This window comes from Apium graveolens, chromosome 9 (assembly GCF_009905375.1).
Source record: "Apium graveolens cultivar Ventura chromosome 9, ASM990537v1, whole genome shotgun sequence".
Classification (NCBI taxonomy): Eukaryota; Viridiplantae; Streptophyta; class Magnoliopsida; order Apiales; family Apiaceae; genus Apium; species Apium graveolens.
Genome location: NC_133655.1, coordinates 249,277,107 through 249,298,584, shown reverse-complemented (window position 1 = coordinate 249,298,584; position 21,478 = coordinate 249,277,107). Strand labels below are relative to the sequence as shown.

Here is a 21,478-nt window from a genome sequence, read left to right as displayed (position 1 = left end):
TTATTAGTGTTAGTCCAATATCGATGTTTTGATTTTTATAAAATGTTTATAAATGATCCAACCTTACATATGTCAATATTTATATATTTTAGTGATACAATAAAAAATTTAGAAAAAAATAAATGTATCTTGTTTACTATTTTAACAGTCAACTAGTAGTTTGACCAATATTTCTTACTAGTGTTTATTCTCATAACGATGTTTCGATTTTTTTAAAAATATTTATGAATGATCCAACATTATAGATGTTAATATCAATATATTTTACTGATATGATAGAAATTTTAGAAAAAAATAAATGTATTTAGTTTACTATTTTAACAATCAAATAGTATTTTGACCAGACCTTCTTACTGGTGTTAGTCCAATATCATAAAAATAAATGTAATTTATCATAAAATTGATCAAAATCATAATTTTAATTTTCTTATTAAAATAATGAGTTGTTAAAATAAATTATAAAATTATAATATTTTAAGAAAAAGATTAACAAATTACAATATATTTTTATAAAAATTATCCGGATTTTAATTTTTATAACAGAAAATACGTAATATATGAATTTATAAATTGACACTCCTAAATTCAACTGATTATGGTCGTATTTAGCATGTCCACATCAACGATCCACGTGATTTAGATCCAACGTGCCAGATTCAATCACTAAACTATAATCCAACGACTGATTTTACTTTTTATAAAAAAACTAAAAATCAATTTTTTTTAACTTAACCCTCCCCACACCCCACCCCTACCCCCGTCCTCTGCATCCCCGCCCCTCCCCTGTTTCTTCATGGCCAAAGGCTTCTTCTTTTTCTTCACATCACCTTCTAAATCAGATCGCACCACCTTTGAGTTGTTATGATTCATAACCATTAGATTAAGTTGTTCCAATGCACGAGATTTTTGGCGATGTTGGTTCACGGGCGCCGAAGCTCGAGTTTTCCGATCTACTACGTAGCGCATCGGCTGGGATAATCGATGTTATAGGAGCCTTACTGCCTTTCCCGGTATGCGATTTCTGTGATGATCTCTTTTCTTTATTTGGACTGAAAGGAGCTGATGCAGCCTTTGATAGAAACTTTAGAAACAAGTTTTTGGTCTTTGTTGGTGCTGCTTTATCTGACATGATTAAATCAAAACACACTCTCTAAAAATCTGATCAGTCTTTCTGTATTTAATGTAAGTGATCTAAACTCCAACAACACCAAATTGCCCTCCTACTGTTTCCGAATAGATGTATTTTTGTGACAGTGTGTGTTTATATAGAGATCAGAGATGTATATAGATAAAAGGGGGAAGGATTAAAAAATTGTTATGAACTTGAACTTAGAACATGAACATGCAAAGTTTTGATATGTGGACCTGATGAAATAGGAAGAGTCAAGGAAAGGGTCGGTGACTAAGTCAAGAAAAGTATGCTAGTTTTCTTTCTATTTTTAATTTTATCGGAATGGTTGCCGGATTTTTTGAAGCTCACCGGAATTTGAGAATTTTCCGGCGAGATTTTTTTTTTAAGTTTGGTGCTCGTTAATTCGACCGTATTCGGTTGTATTTAGCACAATGTTTTTAACCATATACGGTCGAATTTATAGTTTATGCGGACTTTTTAATTTTTTTCAAAAATTCAATTTTTTGGGCGGGATTTTTAAATTTTAGGTGAAAAACAAATTCAACGGCTTTCGGTCGAATTTAGGCGGTCGAATTTAGCCGCTCGTATACTAAATACGATCGATTTACTAAATATGACTCGAGCGAATGCGAGCGGTCCAAAAACCGGTCGTATTTAGTTAAATACGACCGAAAACGGTCGAATTTAACTAAATACAACTGATTTTTAACCGGTCGTATTTAACCGTTTTTCTTGTAGCTTAGGTTTTCACATTTCCTAATGAATTGAACCTTAAACCCTAAATGGAGTTCATACTAGATTTGGGTCACAACCATATTTAATTAATATTTTTAAATTTAAAATTCTAACTATCTTTCTACCACAATTCTATTATGGAAATAATGTATTTTATAAATTGTTATCATAAACTCATTTAGATTACAATAAACTTTATTTTAGAAATTTTTATTATAAAATTTATCCATTACATATGATTTAATAAAAATACATAATTTACAAATAGTTTTGCAAGTAAACAAATTAAAGTTTTAAATTAAATTGATTCATAATTATCAAATTATAACTAGGAAGGAATTCGATCCAAAATGATACTTATGATTCACCTATCTCTTCTCCTATATATAATAGGAGAACAAGGTTATAATCATTGAAAACACTAAACTACCCCTATTTTTAATATGTCTTCTATATATAATAGCACAACAAGGGGATAATATTTTGAGATTAAAAAGTCTCATTGAAAAGACTGAACTACCCATGTTTTTAATATTTATATAAAAATTGTGTTTTGTGGGAGTCGAACTCGAGTTGCTTCATTCTTCTATACAACCTCGTACCACTACACTATATTGTCACATGTGCTTTTTATCATACACATAATAATATGTAAGTGTGCTAAAGGAATATTTTATTTAACGTTAAAGATAGCTAGTTGAATTCCGCAAAAATAAGATAGTTATTTGAATATTTGTACAATTAATTTTAAAAAACTAAATTTCACATATAAAGTTAGGCATAGTACATAAATGGATTATTATCTTATTTATTATTATTATTTAGTTTGAAAATATATCTCATATATTTTTAACATTTTTTTATTCTAAAAAGTAATTAAAATGTACATATATAATTTTTAAAGAAAAATTTTGAAAATAGAATCACCTATATATAAATAATCTAGATTGGTATATTAATTATTTAGATAAGTTCGAATTATAATAAGTCAATGAATTTTAGTTTATTTTGAATTTGAAATCAGAATTTGGCCCATTGTTCAAAAAATACTTGAAATTTGACTATATGACTAGCCGAAAAATATTGTCACATTCTATGTTTAGTAAATTTAAATTAGAAGTTCGACGGGAATATCTTATCAATAATGTGAAATATTTTGATATCTTATATTAATATAAATTAATGCGTTTGAGGTATTTATAGGATCAAATCAATTGATTATTTGTATTAAAATTACTAACTTCACTGGTAGCGCAATAGTGTTTTGGGACTTGTCCTGATTTTAAAAATATTTGAAATTTGATATGAGATCTCACGAGATTTGTTAAAACTACGATGATATATTAAATCGATTTATTTTTCATTTTTCACTTTAAAAAAAACTAGCATTTTAAAAAGAATTCTTTTAAATAAACAATATTTATTGATCAAGATAATATTGTACAAATATTTTGAATTATTTTAATATTTTGAATTATTCAAATAAAGTTATATCTACACTATATTGTAGCATTTGATTCAATACATTTTATACTATTTAAAAAAAATATTGTTCAATAATTTGAAGGAATTAACTAGTTCAACTAATATTTATAAAACTTTATCGAATTGAAAAATATTTAATTTTAGGAGAATAGTATACAATATTATCAAATTATTATATGAAGAAATATTAGAGTAGTAATGAAAGAAACTTAAAAATAGTTTAAATAACAATATAATTACAATTTTTCCTTCAAATTCTTGAAAAAATCATGAACATCAATAATAAGTATTACAATATATAATTTATTTTTATGTTACATGATTGATACTCGGTCGCGTAAAAAACAGATATAGATTGTTTGTAAGTGATAATGTGAATACCATATATAAATTATTGCAATTTATTTATTACATAATTTTAATTTTTGAATAATTATAAATACATGTTATTTAAGTAATGAATTGCCTCACTAGATATTAATAATGATTATACATGTACATAAATCAGATATTTAGCATATAAATAATTGAAACCATCGTAATTTCCTAAGAAATATAATATACGATAATTCACATGCTAACATAGACACATATAACTTAATCTTATTTTATTAAGAGTGGTGTAAAAAAACTACTCCCTCCGTCCTGTTCGATTCTATACGTTTACTATTTGCACGTATTTCGAGGCTTCTATAAAGTATAGTTTGATAATGTTTTTTTCAAATTTTTTTTTTTGAATAAAAGTTTAAACATGAAACTTTTATTCAGGAAAAAAAAATTAAAAAAAAATATTGTGGAGTTATGTTTTAAATGAGCATTGAAAACCATGCCGAAAAGTAGCGTATAGAATTCAATGGGACAAAGGGAGTAACATTTTTTCAAACATACATACGTTAAATTTCAAAAACTAACATTTTTCATTAAAATCAACTTTTATATTAATAGTAGTGTAAATTTTATATTATTTTATATTATTATTGCAAGTAATTCTGAATTCAGTTATTCATTTTTTATCTTTTTAAATTGAGTAAATTAATTATAAGTTAGTAGAGAACTCATTAATAATATAGACTAGTTATATAGTTTATTTAAAAAAAAATTAAAATTTTTGGTCAACTCTGTATTCAACATATATGTTAATTTTTAACTTTTTCTTTGTAAACATACCAACGACATTCTACATATTAAGTTTATTTGTTTCATTTTAAACGTACACTGAGTACCATGTTTATATTCATTCATTAAATACAATTATACAACACAAACAAGAATTTATAAATTTTTCTTCATGAGCTATATTGGAAACGTTGTTTAAAGTAATGTCTTGTATGAAAATGATACACAGATAAATATGTTAGACATTATACAAAATTTACAAATAATAATATAACTAAAAATATTATAATTGCATTCATAAAAAAACTCTAGAAAATAACTCGTGCCTCGCACGGGTTATTATGCTAGTTTTATATAATAGGAGAACAAGGGTATAATCAATGAAAAGACTAAACTACCCCTGTTTTTAATATTTATATAAAAGATGTGGTTTGTGGAAATTGAATTCAAGTTATTTAATTTAACTATACAACCTATTACCACTACACCATATTGTCATATGTGCTTTTTATATCATACACATAATATGTAAGTGTGCTAAATAAATATTTTATTTAATTTTAAAAATACTTACTTGAATTCTGAAAAAAAAGATAGTTAGTTGAATATTTGTACATTTAATTTTAAAGAATTGAATTCCAGATATAGAATTAGGCACAGTACATAAATTGATTATTATCTTATTTATTAATCAATTTTTAGTTTGAAAATATATCTCATATACCTTTAACATATTTTTTATTATAAAAAGTAATTAAAATGTACATATATAATTTATTTTTAAAAAAATATTGAAAACATAATCGCTTATATATAAAAAATCTATAATGGTATTACATATTTAGATAAGTTCGAATTATAATGAGTCAATGCATTTTAAAACTTGGCCTATTGTTCAAAAAATACTCGAAATTTGATTACATGACCTGGCCGAAAAACATCGTCACATTATACGTTTAGTAAATTTAAATTATAAACTCGGTGAGAATATTTTACCAATAATTTGAATTTTTTTAATAGCTTATGTTAATATAAATTAATGTTTTTGAGGTCTTTATAGTAACAAGTCAATTGATTATTTATATTAAATTACCAACTTCACCTGAAGCGCATTATTATTTTTGGGATTTGTCCCGATTTTAAGAATATTCGAAATTTGATATGAGATCTCACGAGATTTGTTAAAACTACGATGATATATTAAATCGATTTATTTTTCATTTTTCACTTTAAAAAAACTAGATTTTTAAAAAGAATTCTTTTAGAGCAATATTCATTGATCAAGATAATATTCTGCACATAATTTGAATTATATTAATATTTTGAATTATTTAAATAAAAGTTATATATGTACTATATTGTAGCATTTGATTCAATGCATTTTATATTCTTTAAAGAAAAAATATATATTGTTCAATAATTTGAAGAAATTAACCAGTTCAATTAATATTTATAAAACTTTATCGAATTGATAAATATTTAATTTCAGGAGAGTAGTATACAATGTTATCAAATTATTATATGAAGAAATATTAGAGTCGTAATGAAAAAAACTTAAAAATGGTTTAAATAACGATATAATTACAATTATTCCTTCCAATTCTTGAAAAAATCATGAATATTAATAATAAGTCTTAAAATATATAATTACAATATATAATTTATTTTTATGTTACATGATTGATACTCGGTCGCGTAAAAAACAGATATAGATTGTTTGTAAGTGATAATGTGAATACCATATATAAATTATAACAATTTATTTATTATATAATTTTAATTTGTTATTTAAGTAATTAATTGCCTCACTAGATGTTAATAATGATTATACATGTACATAAATAAGATATTTAGCATATAAATAATTGAAGCCGTCGTAATTTACTAAGAAATTTCCATACGATAATTTACATGCTAACACACATACACAATGTGAAGACTGAAAATTTTGCGACGTAATTAAGTCAATAAAGTGTGATTTATGTGAAGTGATTATAATTATGTGATTAAGTATTGATTAATTGTCTTTACTGTATATTAGAGTCTAGAAGCATAAATAAAAGCGTTCCAATTTAAAGAGTCAGCTTAGGAGTTAAGCTGTGTTGTCGGGCCGTCAGGTAGAACGGAACCCGTCCTAAAAAGGGGTTAAGATATTTAAAATGTGAAGTATGTGTTTTTATGCGAAATGAAATGTTTAAGTAAAGTATTTCGTCCTAGTGACGTGTCGGTCGATATCGAGAAGCGTAATTGAAAAACTGAGCGTCGGGCCGTCAGGTAGAACGTGACCCGGAACGCGTAAAAAGGAAAAATATTAAAGAAGGACAAATTTTTATGATCAGATATGAGTTGAGACGTGTTCGTATGTGTGTTTACTTGTCTGTATGCATGATTACGTGATCTGTTGACATTTTTATGGATTTAAGGGAATTATTTGATTTAAATAAAGGTTTATTTAACCTTCGCGCATTTTTATAAAATTATCTGAGTAAGATAAAAGCATGGGATTTGTTCTATTATCTCCATAATAGTCCTAGAGACTTTTTAAAAATGATGAACGGATTTATTTGGTGGTCATTGCTTTTTAAATTGATTTTTATGTGGAAAAATGTTATTATTGAAGCGAACTTGCGAAAATCATATAAAATCAACCGTTCGCTCAAAATCTTATTATGAGTAATGGTTGGAAAGCAAATTTCGAGATCTACATTTTAAAATTGTCAATCGCTATAATTTTCAACTTTCTGAGAGAGATATATTTATTATTCCACCAATATTCTATGGGAGTAAAAAGAGAAAGGAAAATCAATTTAAAAAGGAAATTAGAGAAGTACTATATTGGCCTTGTCCTTATTATTTATAAATTCATCCTCCCCCCCTTCCTTTTCTTTTTTCCCCCGTGCACACCATTCTCTTTTTTCTCTCTTTCTTTCTCACCCTCTCTCTCGGCTACTCTCTCTCTCGGCACTCTTTTCTCTCTTGGTATACTACTTGTTTCTTTGATAAATCTCACCAATTCCTCTCAAAATCTCTTGATAAACACATATAAGTAGGTATTAGAGTGTGCATGTGTGTATATCCACTTGCATGTAAGCTCGATGTGTGTGTGTGTGTTCATGCTTGATGCGTGTGTACGTATGTATATATGATCCAATATGTGCTTAAGGAGGTGATTTTATGATTGAAAAATGATTTTCAAAGCTAAATGAGTCTTGCATGTGCCTTGTGTGTGCATAAATCGGAGGTTTCAAGGTTGGAAACCGCGAAATGGGGCACCACCGAGAAACCACCGCCACCGGTGATGAACTCCGGTGAACCGGTGGTGAGTTATGATGGTAAAACTGAACTCTAATTCCACAAAACTTGATTTTTGGTGTTTGCATGCTTGGTTTGTTTGAATTTCAAAAAGGGTTTTGATTTCTAAAAGTTAAGTTGATAATTGCTTAATAGGAATGAGTTGTTGAAGTTTAAGTCTATGAATTATGATTTGATTTGAATGATTAGATGAATTTAAAGCTAAATTAGACCATGCATGTGTTTATTTGACGTAAAAGCCGCATAGGGCTTTGGTGTATCAAAAAGGGATTGATTATTGTTGATAAAAATGATTGTTTGATGGTTGTTTGAAAATGATAAGTTAAATAGAGTGTTTAATGGAATTAGGGATGAGAAATTCGAATATAAATATGAGATTATAGGTTGCCTTGGTTCGAATTTTTATTGATAAAGGAAGAAGAATTAAATTGGTGTGTTGTTCTTGCTTGGATTCATTAGAATTTAGGATTAAACCATGGAAAGATGCTTGCATGCTATGTATGAGATCAAAAATTGAATGCATGTTGGTTGTTCTTGAAAATCTGAATGATATGCTTATTTTTATGAGAATATTAAGTTGGATTAAGTGAATGTTTGATTGATTATATGTTATATGGATTTGGTATGAAAATTTACTTGATTTTGGGTGATGTTTGTAGAATGGCCGAATGGTTTATAGTAGTTAAAAATGTCAAATTCTAATTTAAGTACTTGACATGATCATGAAGATTAGTTAAGGATTGTATGTAAGATTTTGCTTGATTTGCTATGTTTGGTTCAAATTAAAGTATAAAAGAAAGGGATGATTGATTTGTGTTAACTATGGTTGTCGTGTTGGTTTAAAGATGACTTTAGGGTCGTTATTGTAAGTTTTGTCGTTTGTTTATTCGTATAAGAATTTCAAGTATAAAGAGCTATGTGTACTAATATAAAGTATGATTTGACTTCGAGTTGAGATAAGGATGTTTATAAGTCGATTGTCGAGTATATAAAGGTGTAAAGGTTAAGAGTAAAGTATATGACGTGTGATGTGCTATGTGCTTATGTGTATAAGCTATACTCGTATATTCGAGTCAAGGGTATAATCGAGCTATCGTATTGAGTAATCGTTCCGGGAACGAGAGTTGAGAAACTGATTAAGATTTTGGTTTTATTTTAGATTCGGAGCGTGAGGGCATTCGGGTTAGGAAAGGAAAGGGTATACTAGGTGGCAGTAGTTCAACCTTCAGGAAAGCGAATTCCTGCAAGTAACTCTCATTACTTGTGAGAATAGTTATAGAGAGGTTATTGTTCATACCATGTAGAGTATGGAACTGTTAATGATTTGAGATACCCTATTTTTGATCTTGATAAACTGTTATTGATAAGCTTACTGATTCAACCCTTTGGTAACCTGCCCTTTCTGTTCAAGTTATTTGTTAAGCCATGAATTGTATTGAACCCTATAATTTCCTTTACGAACCCTTTTTAATGATACCTTATTTCTTGATCACCCTATTGATCCTTGAAACAGATATTGAGCCTTCTGATTTAAGTACCTTGTTATCCCTGATTCAGAATCCTTAGAGTTGTTCCTTGCTTTTCTTTGAATCACTTCCTTAACTTTGTTTTCTTGAAATTTGACTTAAGAATGAGTTTCGACTCGAAAGAGTCTGAATGATTTCATATTCTTGGTAATGATAAAATGAATTTAGAAAAACCTAAGTTTTCCAACTCAAGGTTTTCCAAACGAATTCCTGATGGATTGGATTGGGACGTAAGAGGCTAGTAGGACTAGTCCAGTCATGGTAAGAGGCTAGCGGGGCAAGTCCACTTTAAGGCTGAAATTATGCCGATTGGTACCTTAAAGACCGGACGGAGGTCGGTACGGGCTGATCACCCGTATTATAATGAAATGGAAAGATAAAGTGATCCAATCAAGGGTTCTAGATTGATTATTTAAAATGGAACTGAAACATCCTGTTAAGTAATTGATTCTTGAAAATGAAAATGGTTTATATCGCTTTGAAAAGAGTTGATTGTGATATTGTGAAACTTAAAGCTCGTGAACCCTGATCTTAATATGTTGATCATATAATTGGATTCATATAGTGAAATACTGTTGCTTTCCTTTCTGAAAGACCTGTTCTGATCCTTTAATGATTTGTGATGAATATCGGCTTTCACCCTGCTTTGAGCCTTGTTCCTTGAAAGCCCCACATTTTTCCTTCATAACCCTTCCGTAACCCAAAAGATGGAAATCTGCCACCTAGAACAAATAAAGTAGAATGCCTTGAGATTGGTAAAGTATATTGTGGATTTCATATCGTAGAACTGCTTTATAGTTACTTGCTGAGTTTTATACTCATATGTTTTGTTTTAATCTAACCATGACAGTTAAGCAAGAAGATGGTCAGGCTTAGGCGCACTGCTCGTAAGAGCGTACCTGGTGGTCCCTATCGTGTTGAGGGCTTCCAGTTGCCAGAGCAGGTAGTGGTATTTATGAGTGAGCAAGCGTTTAGCCAGAGAATTGTAAAGATACAATGGATTATATGTCGGTTCCAAGCCGGAATCGATTATGTTTATTTAATATTATTTTGGGGTTGTAAGTTATATTTTATGGTTGATAGTTGTAATCTTGTCTCATACTTTATCCTGTTTGATCCTGTTAGTAGTTAATCGGGGTTTATGATTATTTAATTATTAGATTAAAGGTGTGTGGGTCCTCATTTCCTAACCCCGAGATTGAGGGTGTCACAAGTTGGTATCAGAGCTACATGATCTAGTCCCTGAGACAAGTTAGGAATAAAAAAGGGGTATTTTAGGTATATATGTATATCGCGAGAGAGTTTGACTCATATAGAGTTGAGTTAGACTATTAGGTATAGTCTATGGAAAGTGTGTAATAGTGAAGCAGAAACTAGAGTTAGGGTGTTAGTTAGCTGGAAGCTTTATTTAACCCTATCATTGTTTCTTGGTTGTTGTTTTGCGTTTTCTCTCAGGATCCCAGTAGTGGTAGCGACTCAGATTCAGAGATTAGTTTGACCGGTACCCCAGTGGACCCCATTCCACCCTCTCCAGAGGAGCCTGTGTATGTTAGTTCAGAACCAGAGGAGGACCCTTCTGAGAGTAGTGAGATCCCTATGCATATTTCACCCTTAAGGCCAGATTCAGAGACCCCTGCCCCTGAGCCAGAGTCTGAGATTCCTAAGACTGTACCTGTCAGTGTTGGTGGCAAGTTAGCCCAGGACCGAGACTTTGTTTACTCCCGTATTCCTGAGTTGGGAGCTTTGGTGGATAGGTTGATTCGAGACTCTAGGCGGAGGACTTCACTAGTGATGGAGGAGTGGAGAGCTAGGATTCAGTTGGTGGAGCAGGTTGCCAGGAGGAGATTGGATGAGGGACCATCCACTAGTGATGCTGATGCTGAGGCCCGAAGGCTGTATAAGATCATTCGCTGGATGTTGGTAGTGTTGAGAGAGATTTTGGATGATTAGACGGGACTGTTGGTTAAGCCCGTAGTTGTTATTTTTCAGCGCCAGTAGGCTTTGGGATACTTGGTCAGATGCCGGGATCCCTTTTTCATTTATTATGTTGTATCTCGGATCATTGTTGTAGTAGTTGGTAGAAGTTAGGGGTAGATAGGGGGATGTTTTCCAGTTTTTCCTCTGTTTAACCCTGCTATATTATTGTACCTTATTTCAGAATTTGTGATAGCCAGACTTTTCTTTATGTACCTTTTGTTTAAATAAATCTATTATCCTATTTTCCATTGTGCACCCTAAACATCTCATAAATTATTCTAAATATCATATTTCCGTACAACCATTCGTAATACTCTATCCCGTGCCATGATAAAACAACACTGATATGAGAATTATGTAGTAATAGGATTGCATGTGCAAAATTGGGTAAAGCTTAAAACCCGCAAAAGAGATTTTATAGTAAAATGTTGTTATATATGCCATGCTATCGTATTTCTAAATAATTGCTCAATCAGGTTTGTAAGAAATGGCCAACTCACCAGATCACCAAGAAGAAGAAATTCCAACCCAAGACCCAGAAGTAAACCCAGAAACCACCATGATGAGCAGACTTGCTCAGCTTTTGCAACAACTTGTGGCCCCTAAAGTTGGAAATTTCAAACACTTTCAAACTATCCATCCCCCAGAATTCTTAGGTTTTCCAGACCCGATTAAAGCTCAGTCATGGTTAAGAGAAATGGAAAAAGCTTTTGAGTTGGCAGAAGTTAAGGACGACAAGAAAGCTCAGTATATGAGTTATTACCTTAAAGATGAAGCAAGTTTCTGGTGGGAGTCTTCGAAAGCGTTGATGGAAGGAAAGGACTTATCATGGGAGAAGTTCACTGAGATGTTTATGGAAAAGTATTTGCCAAGCTATGTGCAAGATCAGTTGGAGATGAAATTTCTGGACCTTAGGCAAGAGGATATGTCAGTAGCGGAGTATGAAGTGAAGTTCTCGGAGTTGTCTAGATTCGTACCTGAGTATGTGAATACGGAGGAAAAGAAGGCTAAGAGGTTCCAACAGGGACTTAAGCCATGGATTAGGAGTCAAGTAGCGTTGTTGGAGATCAAGAATTATGTTGCCTTAGTACAGAAGGCAATGATAGTGGAAGGTGAGCGTGAAGTTGCGAGGAGAGAAAATGAAGGAAGAAAAAGGAAATTTGAAAGCTCGGAGCAAGAGCAAGGGAGTTCAAAGTTTAGAGGAAAGTTTGGAAAGAATGGTGAAGGTCAGAACCAAAAGTTTCAGAAGTTTAAACCCGGTAATGGAGCTCAGAAGAACCGTTTCCAGAAAGCAGGACAGCCAGGGAAGAATAACAGACCTCAAATTCAAGAATACAAGAATTGTGGAAAGAGACACCCGGGAAGGTGTAATAAGTTGGATGTGACATGTTTCAAGTGCAACCAGAAAGGGCATTATTCTTTAGAATGCCCAAGTGGAGCAAGGAAGCCTGACTTGGCTTGTTTCAAGTGCGGAAAGGTGGGCCATATGGCCAGGAATTGCAAAGAGCCTGTTCAGAAGGCCAATGTTCTTAGGATTGTTGGACCGCCGTCTCTCCCAGCACCATCAGCTCAACCCAGAGCTAGAACCTTTAATATGACAATGAAAGATGCGGTGCAAGATGTGGACGTGGTAGCAGGTATGCTTGTTATTAACTCAGTAGAAGTAAAAGTATTTATGGATTCTGGAGCAACTAGATCTTTTATCTCTGAAAGTATTCTTGATAAGTTAAATTGTGTTGCGTACCCTCTGGAACCTAATTTGATTATAGAGGTAGCAAATCAATAGAAAGTTATTGTTAGCAAAGTCTGTCCCGATTGTGATGTGGCCATAGAAGGTTGACACTTTTCTGCTGACAATTCCCTTTAAGTTAGGAGAATTTGAAGTCATACTAGGAATGGATTGGTTGTCAAACCATGAGGCGCAAATAGAATGTAAAAGTAAGAAGGTGAAGTTAAGAACCAAGGATGGTGAGGAAGTGATATTCAACGGAAAGAGGCAAGAGAAGAAATTCCTAACGGCTTTCGAGACGAGGAGATTAATACGTCAAGGATGCGAAGTTTATTTGGCTCATGTTATGGATGTAGAGCAAGAGTCCGTAAGGATCGAGGATATTCAAATAGTAAGAGATTTTCCGGATGTGTTTCCTGATGAATTGCCTGGACTACCTCCAGATAGAGAGATCGAGTTTACGATTGATTTGGCTCCTGGAACGGAACCAGTATCGAAAGCTCCCTATCGTATGGCGCCAGTCGAGATGAAGGAATTGGCCGCTCAGTTGCAAGAATTGTTGGATATAGGAGTAATTCGGCCGAGTGTATCCCCGTGGGGCGCACCGGTGTTTTTTGTAAAGAAGGATGGAAGTATGAGGTTGTGCATTGATTATCGCGAATTAAATAAGTTGACGATTAAGAATAAGTACCCTCTACCGCGAATTGATGACTTGTTTGATCATTTAATAGGAGCTTCGTGTTTCTCCAAGATTGATTTAAGATCTGGGTATCATCAACTAAAGATTAAAGCGGAAGACGTACCCAAGACAGCGTTTTGAATGACATATGGGCACTACGAGTTTTTAGTAATGGTATTTGGTTTGACGAATGCGCCAGCCGCGTTTATGGATCTTATGAACAGAGTGTTCAAGCAATATTTGGATAAGTTCGTTATTGTGTTTATTGATGACATACTGATTTACTCCAAGACGGAAGAAGATCATAAGGAGCATTTGAGGATTTCTTTGGAAACTCTGAGGAAAGAGAAACAATACGCTAAGTTTTCAAAGTGTGAATTTTGGCTAAAGGAAGTGCAATTTCTTGGTCATGTAGTTAATAAAGAAGGAATCAAAGTGGACCCAGCCAAGATAGAAGCTGTAATGAATTGGGAAAGACCCAAGACTTCTAGAGAAGTCAGAAGTTTTCTGGGATTAGCCGGATACTACCGAAGGTTTGTGCAAGATTTCTCTAAGATTGTTGTCCCATTAACAAAGTTGACAAGAAAGAACGAGAAGTTTGTATGGACGAAAAAGTGCGAGGAAAGTTTCCAAGAGTTAAAGAAGAGGCTGGTAACCGCCCCAGTATTGGTATTACCAGATGAGAAAGGGGAATTTGTGATATTCAGTGATGCTTCATATAAAGGACTTCGATGTGTGTTAATGCAACACGGGAAGGTAATAGCATATGCGTCAAGGCAACTCAAGCCGCACGAACAAAAGTATCCAACACATGATTTGGAATTGGCAGCAATTATGTTTGCCCTTAAGATTTGGAGGCATTATTTATACGGGGAAAAGTGCGAGATTTATACAGATCATAAGAGTTTAAAATATATCTTCACCTAAAAGGAATTGAATATGAGACAAAGAAGGTGGTTAGAATTGATCAAAGATTATGATTGTGCGATAAACTATCATCCTGGAAAGACAAACGTGGTAGCAGACGCTCTAAGTCGCAAGGAAAGGTTGAATGTGCTAACGTCATCGAAAGAATTGATCAAGAATTTTGAAAAGATGGAAATAGAAGTGCAGACTCCAGAATTTGGAGGTGAAGCTATATATGCGAGGTCATTCCAGCCTGAAATATTGGAAAGATTCGATGCTGTCAAGAGCAAGTGATGAATCGCGAAAAGGATAAGTTGACAGGAGAATAAATTAAAGCTCAAAAGGATGGAAAAGGAATATACCGTGTTAACTCATGTATTTGGATACCTAATGTTATGGAGCTAAAGCATGAGATTTTGCAAGAAGCACATAACTCGAGATTTTCAATTCACCCTAGAAGTACGAAAATGTGCCAGGATTTAAAAGAGAGAGTGGCCAAACATGAAAAAGGAAATTATGGAATGGATAAATAAGTGTTATACGTGTTAAAGAGTCAAAGCGGAACATCAGAGGCCAAGCGGATTGCTTCAGCCCCTGGATATACCAGAATGGAAATGGGAACATATTGCGATGGATTTCGTGGTGGGATTACCTAAAACCAAGTCTAATCATGATGCGATTTGGGTGGTAATCGATCGGTTGACAAAGTCAGCACATTTCTTGCCGATAAATGAAAGGTTTTTGTTGGAAAAGTTGGTCAAATTATATTTGGATGAGATTGTGATGCATCACGGAGTTCCTGTATCTATCGTGTCTGATAGAGATCCAAGGTTCAACTCGAGATTTTGGAGACAATTCCATGATCATTTGGGAACTAAGCTGAACATGAGTACGGCATATCATCCGCAGACAGACGGAAAAAGTGAAAGGAAAATTCAGACAATTGAAGATATGTTGCGACCCTGTGCAAAAGATTTTAAAGGAAATTGGGACGATCATTTGTCGTTAATTGAGTTTTCCTACAACAACAGTTATCACGCGAGTATTGGCATGCCGCCTTATGAAGCGTTGTATGGAAGAAAATGTAGGTCCCCTACATATTGGGACGAGGTTGGTGAGCGCAAATTAATTGGCCCAGAGCTGGTTCAACAGACAAAGAAAAAAGTAGAAATGATTCGGAAAAGATTAGTTGCAGCTCAAGATCGACAGGCAAAGTACGCAAATCAAGAACGAAAAGATGTGCAATTCGAATCTGGAGACAAAGTCTTGTTAAAGATATCTCCTTGGAAAGGTTTAACCCGATTCGGAAAGAAAGGGAAGTTGAGTCCTATGTTTATTGGACCATTTGAAGTACTGCGACGAGTTGAGAAGGTGGCTTATGAATTGGCGCTACCTCCGCAAATGCAACATCTGCACAATGTATTTCATGTATCTCTTCTGAAGAAGTATAATTCAGATGCGAGCCATGTGATCGAATTGGAACCAGGAGAAATCCAACCAGATTTGTCTTATGTGGAACAGCCAGTTCGAATTTCGGACCAAAAGGAGAGGACACTTAGAAATAAAGTTGTACCTCTAGTAAGAGTGTTGTGGAGAAATCCACTAGTAGAAGAATCGACTTGGGAATTAAAGAGTGAAATGAAAGAAAAGTATCCCCATCTATTTGCTTAGACTAGATTCTGGGGACAGAATCCTTTTAAGGAGGGTAGATTGTGACGACTGAGAATTTTGCGACGTAATTAAGTCAATAAAGTGTGATTTATGTGAAGTGATTATAATTGTCTGATTAAGTGTTGATTAATTGTCTTTACTGTATATTAGAGTCGAGGAGCGTAAATAAAAGCGTTCCAATTTAAAGAGTCAGCTTAGGAGTTAAGCTGTGTTGTCGGGCCGTCAGGGAGAACGGAACCCGTCCTAAAAAGGGGTTAAGATATTTAAAATGTGAAGTATGTGTTTTTATGTGAAATGAAATGTTTAAATAAAGTATTTCGTTCTGGTGACGTGTCGGTCGATATCGAGAAGCGTAATTGAAACGCTGAGCGTCGGGCCGTCAGGTAGAACGTGACTCGGAACACATAAAAAGGAATAACATTAAAGAAGGTTAAATTTTTATGATCAGACATGAGTTGAGACGTGTTCGTATGTGTGCTTACTTGTCTGTATGCATGATTACGTGATCTGTTGACATTTTTATGGATTTAAGGGAATTATTTGATTTAAATAAAGGTTTATTTAACCTTCGCGCATTTTTATAAAATTATCCGAGTAAGATAAAAGCATGGGATTTGTTATATTATCTCCATAATAGTCCTAGAGACTTTTTAAAAATGATGAACGGGTTTATTTGGTGGTCATTGCATTTTAAATTGATTTTTATGTGGAAAAATGTTATTATTGAAGCGAACCTGCGAAAATCATATAAAATCAACCGTTCGCTCAAAATCTTATTATGAGTAATGGTTGGAAAGTTAATTTCGAGATCTACGTTTTAAAATTGTCAATCGCTATAATTTTCAACTTTCTGAGAGAGATATATTTATTATTCCACCAATATTCTATGGGAGTAAAAAGAGAATGGAAAATCAATTTAAAAAGGAAATTAGAGAAGTACTAAATTGCCCTTGTCCTTATTATTTATAAATTCATCCTCCCCCCTTCCTTTTCTTTTTTCCCCCGTGCACACCATTCTCTCTTTTCTCTCTTTCTTTCTCACCCTCTCTCTCGGCTACTCTCTCTCTCTCGGCTCTCTTTTCTCTCTTGGTATACTACTTGTTTCTTTGATAAATCTCACCAATTCCTCTCAAAATCTCTTGATAAACACATATAAGTAGGTATTAGAGTGTGCACGTGTGTATATCCACTTGCATGCAAGCTCGATGTGTGTGCGTGTGTTCATGCTTGATGCGTGTGTACGTATGTATATATGATCCAATATGTGCTTTAAGGAGGTGATTTTATGATTAAAAATTGATTTTCAAAGCTAAATGAGTCTTGCATGTGCCTTGTGTGTGCATAAATCGGAGGTTTCAAGGTTGGAAACCCCGAAATGGGGCACCACCGAGAAACCACCGCCACCGGTGGTGAGTTATGATGGTAAAACTGAACTCTAATTCCACAAAACTTGATTTTTGGTGTTTGCATGCTTGGTTTGTTTGAATTTAAAAAAGGGTTTTGATTTCTAAAAGTTAAGTTGATAATTGCTTAATAGGAATGAGTTGTTGAAGTTTAAGTCTATGAATTATGATTTGATTTGAATTATTGGATGAATTTAAAGCTAAATTAGACCATGCATGTGTTTATTTGATTTAAAAGCCGCATAGGGCTTTGGTGTATCAAAAAGGGATTGATTATAGTTGATAAAAATGATTGTTTGATGGTTGTTTGAAAATGATAAGTTAAATAGAGTGTTTAATGGAATTAGGGATGAGAAATTCGAATATAAATATGAGATTATAGGTTGCCTTGGTTCGAATTTTTATTGATAAATGAAGAAGAATTAAATTATGTGTTGTTCTTGCTTGGTTCATTAGAATTTATGATTAAACCATGGAAAAATGCTTGCATGCTATGTATGAGATCAAAAATTGAATGCATGTTGGTTGTTCTTGAAAATCTGAATGATATGGTTATTTTTATAAGAATATTAAGTTGGATTAAGTGAATGTTTGATTGATTATATGTTATATGGTTTTGATATGAAAATTTACTTGATTTTGGGTGATGATTGTAGAATGGTCGAATAGTTTATAGTAGTTAAAAAGGTCAAATTCTAATTTAAATACTTGACATGATCATGAAGATTAGTTAAGGATTGTATGTAAGATTTTGCTTGATTTGCTATGTTTGGTTCGAATTATAGTATAAAAGAAAGGGGATGATTGATTTGTGTTAACTATGGTTATCGTGTTAGTTTAAAGATGACTTTAGGGTCGTTATTGTAAGTTTTGTCGTTTGTTTATTCGTATAAGAATTTCAAGTATAAAGAGCTATGTGTACTAATATAAAGCATGATTTGATTTCTAGTTGAGATAAGGATGTTTATAAGTCGATTGTCGAGTATATAAAGGTGTAAAGGTTAAGAGTAAAGTATATGACGTGTGATGTGCTATGTGCTTATGTGTATAAGCTATACTCGTATATTCGAGTCAAGGGTATAATCGAGCTATCGTATTGAGTAATCGTTCCGGGAACGAGAGTTGAGAAACTGATTAAGATTTTGGTTTTATTGTAGATTCGGAGCGTGAGGGCATTCAGGCTAGGAAAGGAAAGGGTATTAGGTGGCAGTAGTTCAACCTTTCAGGCAAGTAACTCTCATTACTTGTGAGAATAGTTATAGAGAGGTTATTGTTCATACCATGTAGAGTATGGAACTGTTAATGATTTGAGATACCCTGTTTTTGATCTTGATAAAGTGTTATTGATAAGCTTACTGATTCAACCCTTTGGTAACCTGCCCTTTCTGTTCAAGTTATTTGTTAAGCCATGAATTGTATTGAACCCTATAATTACCTTTACGAACCCTTTTTAATGATGCCTTATTTCTTGATCACCCTATTGATCCTTGAAACAGATATTGATCCTTCTGATTTAAGTACCTTGTTATCCCTGATTCAGAATCCTTAGAGTTGTTCCTTGCTTGTCTTTGAATCACTTCCTTAACTTTGTTTTCTTGATATTTGACTTAAGAATGAGTTTCGACTCGAAAGAGTCTGAATGATTTCATATTCTTGGTAATGATAAAATGAATTTAGAAAAACCTAAGTTTTCCAACTCAAGGTTTTCCAAACGAATTCCTGATGGATTGGATTGGGACGTAAGAGGCTAGTAGGACTTGTCCAGTCATGGTAAGAGGCTAGCGGGGCTAGTCCAATTTAAGGCTGAAATTATACCGATTGGTACCTTAAAGACCGGATGGAGGTTGGTACGGGCTGATCACCCGTATTATAATGAAATGGAAAGATAAAGTGATCCAATCAAGGGTTCTATATTGATTATTTAAAATGGAACTGAAACATCCTGTTCCGTAATTGATTCTTGAAAATGAAAATGGTTTATATCGCTCTGAAAAGAGTTGATTGTGATATTATGAAGCTTAAAGCTCGTGAACCCTGATCTTAATCTGTTGATCATATAATTGGTTTCATATAGTGAAATACTGTTGCTTTCCTTTCTGAAAGATCTGTTCTGATCCTTTAATAATTTGTGATGAATGTCGGCTTTCACCCTGCTTTGAGCCTTGTTCCTTGAAAGCCCCACATTTTTCCTTCATAACCCTTCCTTAACCCAAAAGATGGAAATCTGCCACCTAGAACAAATAAAGTAGAATGCCCTGAGATTGGTAAAGTATATTGTGGATTTCATATCGTAGAACTGCTTTATAGTTACTTGCTGAGTTTTATACTCATATGTTTTGTTTTAATCTAACAATGGCAGTTAAGCAAGAAGATGGTCAGGCTTAGGCGTACTGCTCGTAAGAGCGTACCTGGTGGTCCCTATCGTGTTGAGGGCTTCCAGTTGCCAGAGCAGGTAGTGGTATTTATGAGTGAGCAAGCGCTTAGCCAGAGAATTGTAAAGATATAATGGGTTATCTGTCGGTTCCAAGCCGGAATCGATTATGTTTATTTAATATTGTTTTGGGGTTGTAAGTTATATTTTATGGTTGGTAGTTGTAATCTTGTCTCATACTTTATCCTGTTTGATCATGTTAGTAGTTAATCGGGGTTTATGCTTATTTAATTATTGGATTAAAGGTGTGTGGGTCCTCATTTCCTAACCCCGAGATTGAGGGCGTCACAAGTTGGTATCAGAGCTACATGATCTAGTCCCTGAGACAAATTAGGAATAAAAAGGGGTATTTTGGGTATATATGTATATCGCGAGAGAGTTCGACTCATATAGAGTTGAGTTAGACTATTAGGTATAGTCTAAGGAAAATGTGTAATAGTGAAGTGGAAACTAGAGTTAGGGTGTGAGTTAGCCGGAAGCTTTATTTAACCCTAACATTGTTTCTTGGTTGTTGTTTTGTGTTTTCTCTCAGGATCCCAGTAGTGGTAGCGACTCAGATTCAGAGATTAGTTTGACCGGTACCCCAGTGGACCCCATTCCACCCTCTCCAGAGGAGCCTGTATATGTTAGTTCAGACCCAGAGGAGGACCCTTCTGAGAGTAGTGAGATCCCTATGCAGATTTCACCCTTAAGGCCAGATTCAGAGACCCCTGCCCCGGAGCCAGAGTCTGAGATGCCTAAGACTCTACCTGTCAGTGTTGGTGGTAAGTTAGCCCAGGACCGAGACTTTGTTACCTCCCGTATTCCTGAGTTGGGAGCTTTGGTGGATAGGTTGATTCGAGACTCTAGGCGGAGGACTTCACTAGTGATGGAGGAGTGGAGAGCTAGGATTCAGTTGGTGGAGCAGGTTGCCAGGAGGAGATTGGATGAGGGACCATCCACTAGTGATGCTGATGCTGAGGCCCGGAGGCTGCATAAGATCATTCGCTGGATGTTGGTAGTGTTGAGAGAGATTCTGGATGATTAGACGGGACTGTTGGTTGAGCCCGTTGTTGTTGTTTTTCAGCGTCAGTAGGCTTTGGGATACTTGGCCAGATGCCGGGATCCCTTTTTCATTGTTGTGTAAATAAAAAATTAACATTTCCCAGACATACATCCGTTAAATTTCAAAAACTAATATTTTTCTTTAAAATCAACTTTTATATTAATAGTAATGTAAATTTTACATTATTGTATATTATGATTGCAAGTCATTCTAACATCAGTTATGCATTTATTATCTTTTTAAATTAAGTAAATAATTTTAAGTTAGTAGTGAATTCAGTAATAATATAGATCAGAACATATAGTTTATTTACATAAAATTCAAAAATTTT

At 33.5% G+C, this 21,478-nt stretch overlaps 1 protein-coding gene across 3 annotated transcripts; it reads left to right on the top strand.

The window, feature by feature from the left end:
- Positions 1 to 750: 750 nt before the first annotated feature.
- Positions 751 to 21,270, top strand: LOC141682795 (uncharacterized). 3 transcript variants are annotated; one of them, XM_074487491.1, is made up of 3 exons: positions 751 to 1,010; positions 18,829 to 20,123; positions 20,635 to 21,270. In XM_074487491.1, exons 2-3 carry the CDS (start codon positions 20,043 to 20,045, stop codon positions 21,127 to 21,129), a joined length of 576 nt encoding a protein of 191 aa, XP_074343592.1. In that variant the 5' UTR covers positions 751 to 1,010; positions 18,829 to 20,042; the 3' UTR covers positions 21,130 to 21,270. The 3 variants fall into 3 exon arrangements, with proteins under 3 accessions (XP_074343592.1, XP_074343590.1, XP_074343591.1); XM_074487489.1 differs by lacking the exons at positions 18,829 to 20,123; positions 20,635 to 21,270 and adding exons at positions 10,157 to 10,249; positions 10,762 to 11,503; XM_074487490.1 differs by lacking the exons at positions 18,829 to 20,123; positions 20,635 to 21,270 and adding an exon at positions 10,762 to 11,502.
- The last annotated feature ends 208 nt before the right edge of the window (positions 21,271 to 21,478 follow it).

Excerpts from the sequence above, each read along its gene's own strand:
- LOC141682795 (XM_074487489.1), top strand. The coding sequence starts at position 894 with ATGCACGAGATTTTTGGCGATGTTGGTTCACGGGCGCCGAAGCTCGAG. Across the intron at positions 1,011-10,156 it reads GAGCCTTACTGCCTTTCCCG|TTAAGCAAGAAGATGGTCAG; the intron begins GTATGCGATTTC and ends TAACCATGACAG. Across the intron at positions 10,250-10,761 it reads GCTTCCAGTTGCCAGAGCAG|GATCCCAGTAGTGGTAGCGA; the intron begins GTAGTGGTATTT and ends GTTTTCTCTCAG.